The 11088-nt window shown below is 50.1% G+C and overlaps 1 protein-coding gene across 4 annotated transcripts in view; it reads right to left on the bottom strand.

The window, feature by feature from the left end:
- Nucleotides 1–5025: 5025 nt before the first annotated feature.
- Nucleotides 5026–11088, bottom strand: part of BOD1L1 (biorientation of chromosomes in cell division 1 like 1) — a 51796-nt gene continuing 45733 nt past the window's right edge. For 3 of the 4 annotated variants that reach the window (XM_037045740.1, XM_037045761.1, XM_037045771.1), the window contains one exon: nt 5027–6364. In XM_037045740.1, coding sequence (XP_036901635.1) covers nt 6247–6364 — 118 coding nt within the window. In that variant the 3' untranslated portion in view covers nt 5027–6246. Of the gene's footprint in view, nt 6365–11088 lie in introns of all 4 variants that reach the window. The other variant, XM_037045751.1, reaches the window with a different exon arrangement.

The following is an 11088-nucleotide window of genomic DNA, read 5'->3' as shown; positions in this document are numbered from 1 at the left end:
AGGGAGTAAGGGGCATCCGCAGTCCCAGGTGTTCTTGTGCAGACATCTGCGTGCACAGAAGGGTGGGCTGGAGGGATGTGGGTGGGCGGACCTGTGGGTCGTGCCGATAACTAAGCTGCTGTGTCTTCGCTCCACCCAGCCATCTCTGTCCTGCTTCGTGGTGCTGGCCTGGGACCCTGCCAACCCGTTTCTCTGTGGCTGGTTGGCTCTCCAGCTGTGCTCAAGGAGGGCCACTGAAAAGAGACCAGAAGGCTAAAGCTCGGGGAGGAACTTTCTTCCTCTTCCTGGGTCACCCTTCCCCCCACTAGCATCCCCCAGCCAAGCCGGCTCTTCACCTGGCAGGGACAGCTGCTTGCAGGGGCCGTTGGTTCCAGATTCCCTGGTCTCTGAGAACAAGCCGCAGTTTGCTGTCTGAGAAGCCACCAAATGGGCAGCGCCCTTCTGGGTCCCAGCTCTTCGTGGCCTCCCCTCCCGTGGCCTCCCCACCCCAGCCTTCCATTCTGTTTTCCAAGCCCAGGGGTACTGTGACAGCTGCTTTTTGGTTACTCGACGTCACATCCCATCGCCATGTTACTCTTTTGTCCTTCAATAGTTCTCGAAGCCCATCCCCAGTATTAAAGGGCCTGTTAACATAACTGACGTGGTCTCTATCAGCTGACTGCCCCGTGACTACAAGGCCTAGGGTGATTTTCTCTGATGCAGTCGGAGGAAGATGCTGCATCTGGCCTTCAGTCCAACAGTGAGGGACACCCCGGGTACCGCAAGCAACTGACCTGGAGGCCAAAATCCCTGTTCACTCCGGTGTTGGGCCTTCAGAAAAAACAGCTGGATGGGGAGTTGGTAGTTAGTATTTGGGGCGGGGCTTTTGTGGGGGATACCTGGTCTCTCCAGGGTTGCCTGTGGCAACAACACAACACAACACACACACACACACACACCCCTTGGAATCCACTGATTTGGGGGTCGTGGCTCCCTGGGAAGCATCACACAAGCTCTGCAACCACCTGAGATTATCTCTGTAGTGGCTTTTGTCTGTGCGGAGCTGAAGGTCTCCTTTGGAGACTCCATGTGCCAGTCGGGGCCTGTGTGTCCCGATGAGAAAGCCCCAGGCATGCAGGTCGGCTGTCTGGGACTCTGTGTTGCACTTGTGCCTGGCAACTACTTACAACCTTGGATTGATTAGTAAAGCTTGGGGCTGGGTGTGGTCTCTCATTTGCCCGATTCTTAGTCTTAGCCCCGAATGCTACTGGGGCTTCACTGAACTGTAGGAGTGAACAAGCAAGAGGAAGGTGTGGGATGCAGGCCTTAAGGGATCCCAACAGTAAGAGAAGTGAAGGGCACCCCCAGGACAACGGCCAGAGGACGCCGGTCTGACTGGAGAATCAGTTTCAGCAACAGGCGTTCTTGCCTGGGATGGTCTCTTACGGTCCAGTCTTGCCCCGGCCGGGGCTGGCCTAGACTGTTGTGGGCACTTGGCTTCCTGTGGTCACATGCTGATACAGCTCTCGTTGTCTGCTCTGTGCCACAAACACGGGAGGCAAAACGTCAAAGCCTTTAGGAGAATATGTGATCTTAAGCCAAAGCACAAGAACTAACTACAAAATGAAATTTATACTTAACTCCATTAAAATTAAAAACTGTTCACCAAAACGTACCATAAAGAAAGCAAAAAGGTGAAGTCCCCATTGTCCGTATGTGTGTGCAAGTGTGTGTTGGGGGGTATTCACAACACACACACACAAAGGCTTATTATGCTCGAATGCATCGAGGCACATTCCTACCTTAATACACGAACAACTCCTGCAAGTCAGCAAGGAGAACACAAAATGGGCAGAGGACATGGGCAGGCGTGTCGCCCAAGAGGAGAACCAGGATGGGAACGCACACGTGAGAACGTGCTGAGTCATTTCCCTCCACCAGACAGGCAGAACTTCAGGAGTCCTGTCCCACAAAACGTGGAGGAAGAGAGAAGTTCGCTGTCACTTGCGGGAGTCCCCTGCGGTGACAGCATGCGGGAAACCATCTGGCGCTGTCTGGCAAACCTGAAACCACGTCTCCCGTAGGAATGAGCCCTTGCACCCTGGAGCGGAAAGCTGGAGGTTGTGGGGTGGGGGTGGGGCTGAACCAAAGCTGGAGCCTTCACGTGGCCGTGGTCTTGTCCTCTGGTTCGCTGGCTTGTGTCTCCCACGTACCTCAGTGGACGGAGAAATATCGTTTTCTCTACGTACAACAATATCGATAAGTCTGGAAGGGCCTGCCCACAAAATATTTATAGAATAGTCATGGAAGTATTGTTTAACCTGGAAACACCCCCAAGACCAGTAACAGGCAACTAATAGCAGAGTGTATTGTGATATAGCCTTCAAATGGAACACTTATACAGAAGTGAAAATAAACTTGAACTGCTGAACACTAACCATAGATGACTTTCAGAACACAGGTACAAGGAAAAAGCAATTCGATGGTCCCTAAAATAGGACTCTATTTGCATCAAGTGCAGAAACATTCAAAACTGAAAAGTATTTGTTTAGAAATGTATTATTTACATATGCAGTAAAAATGATAAACCTGTAATTAGAAAGGTGGTAACCCTGGGGGCATGCTGGAAGCTTCCAAGGCATTGTGGGTAAACTGGATTTTTAAAAAATCACATATCATAATTATGTATGTACATTAGCTATGTGTACATCAAACAGGTATATATATAATACCTCTGCAGTTTTATTGTAAGAAGTATTCCATAGATAGATAATCTTTTTTCAAAAGGCATGAAAAGGTAGATGTGAAACTTCAGTTTTGCAAAACATCTACTTATTTCATGAGTCCGAAGGCACACTTTCCCCTACACATGTGGTAAGATCTCTGGAATTAGGAAGCATCTGAAGATCGTTACTGAGCCTGTGGCAGGTGCGCTATAGTCGTCAAGGTCATTGACGTGCATGAACTTGTTCATAACCAGTCATATCACACGCGAACCATGTGCACCATCGGCTCCATGCACTTTGATTTCAAACATTATTTAAAATCTCTTTAACAAGATGGCATTATGACTTGATGTCACTGTGTCCTCGTAAAGTCACAAAACCCCACAGCTTAGAAACACATTTTGTATTGGTGAGGCCGAGGCAAATATTCAGTGTTGGAGAAAACCGTGTGATTTTACTGTTTCTTGCAAAGCAATGACTAAGCACCGAGACCGGAGAAAGGAAAATATCCACAAGTTGGTGATCTTCTGTTTTGCTCTGGAGACACAAAGGACTGTCTAATCCATGCCCAGCCACCCAGCTAGAGGTGGAAGAAACCGAGGAACATTTCAAAGCAAGTAGGTATGACAGATTAATTCATTTCTGTGTCATTTTATTTTTCTTAGAGGGGGGAAAAAAGAAAGGATGAGTTGTTATGACCTGTAGCACCTTAGATTTGCTGTAGTTTTTCCATATATGTAAATAAAATAAAGTCCAAAGGAATTATACATCAGAATATAGCTGACTCGTGGGATTTCAAGTGATCAATCCTCTCCACCTTTGATTTTTCTAAAAAGATTTTGTCTGTCTTTAGAGGGGAAGGGAAGGAGAGAGGAAGAGAGAAATATCAATGTATGGTTGCCTCTCGTGTGTCCCCCGCCAGGAACTGGCCTGCAACCCAGGCATGTGTCCTGACTGGGAATCGAACCTCGATCCTTTGGTTTGCAGGCCCGTGCTCAATACACTGAGCTATGCCAGCCAGGGCTTCCACCTTCGATTTAAAAAATATATATATTTATTTTTAGAGAGAGAGAAGTGGAAGGAAAGAGTGGGAGAGAAACATCAATGTGTGGTTGCCTCTCATGTGTCTCCTTCTGGGGACCTGGCCTGCAAACCAGGCATCTGCCCTGACTGGGAACTGAACGGGCAACCCTTTGCTTCACAGGCCTGTGCTCAATCCATTGAGCCACACCAGCCAGGGCTCCACCTTCGATTTTTCAAAAAAGGTTTTTAGAGAAAAGGGCAGGAGGGAGAGAAACATCAGTGTGTGGTTGCCTCTTGTGCACCCCCTATTGGGGACCTGGCCCGCAACCCAGGCTTGTGCCTGACTGGGAATAGAACTGGCGACCCTTTGGTTCACAGGCCAGCACTCAATCCACTAAGCCACACTAGCCAGGGCTGAATTATTGAGTTTTGTCTCTCCAAGCTCCATTGACCCTTCTAAAGGTTTTCTTGTTTCCTTATATCCTGGTTCTTCCACTTACTTATCGAAGTACCAGTTTTTCAGAACAGACGGTAGAATTCCTTTTGCAGCATCTGCAGCAATCGGACACGTTAGGGATCTGGTGGGAGGGCTGTAACCTCAGATTTTGAGTACATTCATCTTTGCATCCCTGGTGCTGGGCACGAAGTCAGGGCCCAACATTTGTGCACTTCCCAGAACGGCAGTTCAGGGGCAAATGCTGGCTATACCGTGTTCTCCTCCCCTGAGAAAATCATCTGTGTCAGTGTATCGTGAAAAACTTCTTGCTCTTGACTTAATCACAAAGATAGCTAAGCAGCAATTTTAGGAAATGTAAGATACTCTTGCATATAGATGAACAATAAACAAACAAAAATCAAAGTGAAGCAGGAAAATAAGGACGCAGCCTTTTTTCAGCATTTGTGTGAGTTCTAATTGCCCCCACTGTGACCAAAGTGGTTCGGTTTTATCAGCTGCCTAGATGTCTGGGTCAAAGTACCCCATTGCTGCCTGTGAGCCTGCCTCCCGGGTGAAGATGGCGCCTCCCTCCCCTGCGGCTACCCAGCAAGAACCCTGGCCTGGGGTTTGCAGACAGTTCAGTCTCAGCCTCGCGGGTTCGAGGTGCGATCTGGTCGGAAGAGCAGTGCCCCCTGATGGCATGCCATTGGATTCTCCCGGGACATGCTATCGATGGCTCGTGTTTAAACGTGAAGCTGGAACAATACGGCCAAGACACATCAGTTAAAGAAGCGGTTTTCACAGGGAGTAGGTCTGAAGTTCAGAAAAGAAGAAATCTTACTGCTGAAGTTTTGGGAAACATTTTATAATTTATATATAAAATCTCAGTAAGAAACCATGTAAAATGACAGAAATATCCACTTTACATTGCGTCAAAAAAATTCACACACTGAATGTAGATTTTAATTACAAAACAAGAATATGAATAAAACATTTTAAAATAATCTCAATTATTTGGCAACTCATCACATCATTGCTACAGACAAATTTGATCTTAAGAAAAGTTTAATCTTATGAAAAACATAAGTTGGACAGTTTGCTCATATGGGAGATTAAGGATGTTTAAAAAAGGACCCGGCAATAAAGCCAGTTTCTAGTCGGTAATAATTATGTAGGAAACAACATAAAATCCTGGAGCATGACAGGAGTGGCCTAATCCTCAAAGCGTTTCTCTTCTCTGAATTGATGGTGTGGAAAGAACGTGGGCGAAGCCTCGGAACAGCGGAGGGGAGCGAACACGGACTGCGGGCCGGGGAGGGCGTTTCTGCCGCAGGTGGCAAACGGGATGGAACTGTGGCTGAGCCAGTACCTCTTTCACCAGTGGGGCTGGCAGTGCAGTCACAGATGAGAGTATGATCTGAAAACGAGTGACATCCTTAAAAAAGTCGCAACTGTGAACAGAAAGGCCACGGGGCCCCTTGAGCTAAACTACTTTACTTGAGCACATGCGAGAAGGCTCTGCATTTCCTGCCTGATCATGTTCATAGTTACAGGCAGGCAGTCCTAAACACTGCTACTAGGGACTGCATAGCATTTAAAATCCTTTTAATTAAAAAAATAATAAAATAAAATAAACAGATATATAGTAAAGTTCACAGATAAGTTTTCTCTGTAAAATAAATAAAGTGTTCATTGATTAGCATCATACACAGAGTAAAATACAACCTATTTTTACATGTTTATAGACTGTACACAGACGACCAGCAGGCAGCCTGGTGTCGGAAGGGCGGAAGGGTTTGCACTCCAGATGTGCCCCGTCGGGAATCCCAATTTCCAATGTTAAAATATACAACTACTTTGCTTTGAGTTGATACAAAGTAAACTTATTTTCCTTTATCTGAAATAAATGTACATAATATCTATCTTCTATGAACAACAGTTTATAAAGCCATTTAAAACATAACAAGAAAAAGCTTGCACCTAGGAACTTAGAGCACATGCAGGTACTTTCCTTGGTTAAAAAAAAAAAGCCTGCGCCCAAGGCTGGAGCTTTCTCCATCTCCTCCACGTGTCCGCTCAGGATTACCGCTTCGACTTCTTCACCGGGGCCTCCTCCGCCCGCTGCTGGCCTCGCGTGCGGGCCCCCGGGGGGCTGGCCTCCCTCTTGCGTTTGGTGGGAGGGGACTGCTGCGCCTTTGACCTGCGGCAGACATGAGTCAGGCAGTGGTGAGAGTGAGAAGGAGCTGCTTCAAGTGATTTGGGAGTTAAAAAAAAAAAAGATTTTTGAACTTGGGAGCCAAGAAAAGAAAACCTGGGTAAGGTTCACACGCAGGAAAAGGAGACAGAGTCTAGGAGAGCCTGTGCTGAGTGGTCACCTGCAGAGCCCCCACAACACCCCCAGAGCAGTCAGAACCGTGCTCTGGTTCCAGCGGGGCCATGCTCTGGGTGTTGACTTGGTCAACCTGACCTTCCTCTTTGGGCTCAGCTGTTCTACCTATGAAACAATCAACAGCCCCCGCCCCCCCCCACGGCCCCAAGTGGAAACAACCGGCAAGAACACGACAGGCTCGCGCCTACTCTGTCCCAGGAGGTGCAGTCTCAGCGTGGCTCACAGCTGACAGCTGGTGACACTCTACACTCTCCCTGCCTGCAGCCCAGGCCTGTCTCCACGCTGCTACCAGAATTATCTGTGGGCAACGCCAATTAATCACGTCTCTATCTCTGGCTCCGTGACGCTTTCAGGATAAAGTCATCCACAGCAGAACCCACCAAGTCCTTAATTGTATACGCCTGACTTTGCACCATCTGGCCCACAGTCCTGCCGAACACACAATGTTCTTCTACATTTCATACTTGGGCATGTGACATTCTGTGGAGAGAAGGGGCACTCCACACCTCCCATCTGGCAAAGCTCATTTTAAGCCCCAGTGAAAAGCAGCTCCTTGGGGAAGCTGCTCTTGGNACGACAGGCTCGTGCCTACTCTGTCCCAGGAGGTGCAGTCTCAGCGTGGCTCACAGCAGACAGCTGGTGACACTCTACACTCTCCCTGCCTGCAGCCCAGGCCTGTCTCCACGCTGCTACCAGAATTATCTGTGGGCAACGCCAGTTAATCACGTCTCTATCTCTGGCTCCGTGATGCTTTCAGGATAAAGTCATCCACAGCAGAACCCACCAAGTCCTTAATCGTATACGCCTGACTTTGCACCATCTGGCCCACAGTCCTGCCGAACACACAATGTTCTTCTACATTTCATACTTGGGCATGTGACATTCTGTGGAGAGAAGGGGCACTCCACACCTCCCATCTGGCAAAGCTCATTTTAAGCCCCAGTGAAAAGCAGCTCCTTGGGGAAGCTGCTCTTGGGAAGTCCTGCAGCACCGACCATTGTCATTCATCCACTGCGCTTTTCCCAACAGAGGGTAACAGGCCTTACTTTAAAACCAAGGATGAATAGAACACATAGAAAACACCCTTGGTGGCACTTCAAGCCTGGCTCATGGAACTCTGGTTTCACTTACAGGAGCAGTATTGCAACATGCATCCCTGCTGTGTGCGGCTGTCGAAAAGGTCTGGAAGTCCCACACGTCTCCCCGACGAGACAGGATGTGTCTCCAGAGTAGCTGCTGGGTTGCAGCCAGTTCCCAGCTCCAGTGCTTGGTACTAAGTCAGCACCTGGAAAGCTGAGCCCGCAGGGGTGGGGCTTCACCCATAGGAAGGCATGTTTGCTTACTGACCCTTTGACAGCCAAAGTAAATAAACTGAGTCAAATATGGGTGCATACGATGAAGTTTCAGCACCTTTCGCCTACTCTGAGTTGACTGCAGCCCATCACGAACCGTGTCTAGGGCAGCCACCAGTCAGGCATTGAGCCCTGTGCACTGGACAGGTGGGGCATCTGGTGCTGTGCCAGGTGCGATGCAGCAGAGAAAGCAGTGTAGGGTCAGTGCGCTTCTCCTCGTGACACGAGCTGAGGCTGGGGGGAGGGGTCAGCAGGCCCTCCCTCTCCACCCAGAGTGTGGTCTGACTAGCAGACTGGCAGCACCCGGAGCTTGTTACAAATGCAGATGCTCAAGCCCCGCCCAGCCCCCTCACCCCGCCAGAATCAGAACCTGGGTCTTCAAAAGAGCCTCCCTGACAGGTCTGCACATTTTAGGAAATGATGAACATGTCTTTTGGAGATTCTTCTCACCTAAAAAATAAGGAAAACACTACGTTTTACTTGATGAGGGTTCATGGAAGAATCTGTGTGCACGAAGCCTGGCACTGAGTTGGATGCCCTTTCTGTGCACGGGGACGACGATGCATCTGGGCGTCACAAGCACGCTGTGCAGATCGATGTGGTGGGAGAGGTCAGAACGGGTTCCGTGCACCGTGCGGGTCTGGCACTTCCTGCTGCTACAACGCGCAGAGAGTAAGACAGTCCCTGACCTCAAGGAACAAGCTTGTAGCCCAGAGGGGAGAACACAGCTAATAAAGTGACAGCACATGCCGCCTCACCTGCACAGCCTGACCCGAAGGGCGGTGGGACGGGGAGCTGGGGACGGCGGTGTCGGGGTGGAGGGCACTCAAGCGAGAGCAGCACCAGCCGCCTCACCTGCACAGCCTGACCCGAAGGGCGGTGGGACGGGGAGCTGGGGACGGCGGTGTCGGGGTGGAGGGCACTCAAGCAAGAGCAGCACCAGCCGCGGAGCAGGACCCAGCTCAGCCTATGGGGGCAGCCAAGGCCTGGGCCGCGGCAGGCGCCTCATGGTCACGCCCTGGCCTCTCCAGCTCCCGCCGAAGTGGAAATGGCTGTGGGCCAGCACTGGCTCCACCGTGCTGCGCTGACTTAACCAAACACCCAGATCTGTGACCACTCAGGAAAAGCACGCCTCACCCTCCATCCTGGCGCATCTGAGGCTCACGGGTGTTGAGGCCAGGCCTATACAGGGGGCCCTGAGGGGAGGCCGACTGGTGAGGCCACCCAGACTCCCTTTGCACCCTTGCCATTGCATTGGGATAGGTTCCCACCTGGGAAGCCAGTGATCCCCAGAGCTACCTGGTAAGATGAAGGTCAATGAGCTCTGGGAGAAAGTGCCGCTGTGTCAGAAGTTGTCTCAGGTGGTTAAAAATGACCTGGAGTGTGAGCAGGGACTTCCCTCACAAGTGGGGCAGACCGACTAACTTTTACACTGGTGGGTAAGTCCTCTCTGGCTGGTTTTGGAGATTTCTAGGAGATCCTGCAGGTGGCTCACCGGGTGCTTTCCGAACTAGATTACAGAAGCTCTGGGTGGTGGCCGCCCTGAGCACCAGGCCCTCAGGAGCTTCAGAGGACTAGGCTCCTCGGGGTGAGTCACAGAATAGGGACTCAAAGCAGGAAAATAGTTGGTCCTCTGGGACACAGTTAATAAGCAGACCTCACGTCATCTGAGGCTGCTTTGCTCTGACGGTGAGAGTATGTAGTGACGCAGAGGAATAAGAATCTGTGACAGTCAGAAGACACACAGGCGACAAGATAAAGGTCTCAGAGGTGCTTGTGAGACAAGAAAAGAGGCTGAGGTCATGAAGCACAAATTCACAAGGTGGGTCCACGTGGTCAACAGCATGAGAGTCACGTTGACAGCAGACCTGAGTCGCCAGCAAAAACGCTAAGAAAAAGGACTTGCTGAGCGAGCACGAAGGTCAAGGTGAGGGAACTCAGGACCAACTGCACACTGAAGCGCAGTGCCCAGGGCGTGAGGCGGGACAGTGCTCCTTTGTGTGCGTCAGCCGGTACTGGGTGTGGAGCATCTGCTTCTTAAAGAGGAGCCAAACTGAGAACAGGGGCGGGGCGGGGCTCGACCAAGAAGAGGAGCCCCAGCAGCTACCTTCAGGCCTTTGAGGGGAAGCTGGGCAAAGGCCCCAAGGATAGAAGCTGCAGGGGGCTGGCTCCTACTGAACCAGGACACAGGGCCAGGAGGTGGCTTTCCTGGCCACCGTGGTATATGCTGGCATACTGACTGAGGCACTGATCGCTTCCCTGTACTGACCCGCTGACCCCTAGCCCACCCGACCTTGGGAATCCTGGACCAATCAACTAATCAGCTCCAAGAAATCTGAACCAAAGAGGAAAGAATCCATTTGTAAATCAAGTACATCAAGGAAGAACATCGATAAATCCAGGTGATTATAAAACCGTACTGTACTCAGGTAACATTTATTTTTGAGGAATGAATTTTAAAGGGCAAATACGACAGCTCCTTTTAGACACTCACTTGAAGATGCCTAGAAGGCCTATGGGACTTTCTTTGAGACGGGCTGTACTGCACCAGGTGACCTTCCCACGATTTTTAAGAGGGAGGTGGCGGTGCTGCTGGGGTGTCCTGTGCCTGCATGCAGGGGTGTGGGGCTCCAGCACCTCAACCCTCTCCTATCAACAGGAATCTCGATTCTGACTCCTGTTTACCTTCTATCTATCTGAACTGCCCCACCTGGCACAGGAATATGAAATCTCCACCTCCCTTCTAGCCAGGGGAGCACCTGCAGACTTCCAGCTCCAAACCTGACCTCTGAGGAAGTGCGCCAGGACACAAAGGGCTGATAAAGTCCAAGGTTGGAGGAATTAGAAATCGGGAGACTTTAAGTCTTTATGTAAACATAGGACACCAGCATGACAGGTGTTAGTAAGTGATACTCTGGAAATAAATTTTCGTGAACTTTCTAATTAATCTTGGATAAGGAAGTTACAGATGATACCTTAACAAGCGGTGAATCACACTAAAAGCAGGAAATACTCTCACTTTAGAGAAAGTCATGAAAACTGCAGACTGACTCAGCATCTCTCACAATGTGCTGCGGGCAAAGGAACAGTGAAGGATGCTCAGGGTATAATGACACAGGCTGAGGGGCAGAGTGTCCTTGTGTCCTGGGCAAATGGTCTGCTCAGACCAAGCGGACAGGTTCC

The sequence above is a fragment of the Sturnira hondurensis genome, unplaced genomic scaffold (assembly GCF_014824575.4).
Source record: "Sturnira hondurensis isolate 20B ecotype Veracruz unplaced genomic scaffold, ASM1482457v3 Scaffold0000780, whole genome shotgun sequence".
Lineage (NCBI taxonomy): Eukaryota > Metazoa > Chordata > Mammalia > Chiroptera > Phyllostomidae > Sturnira > Sturnira hondurensis.
Note: the sequence above shows the minus strand (reverse complement) of the source record. Positions and strands in the feature narration are given on the sequence as shown.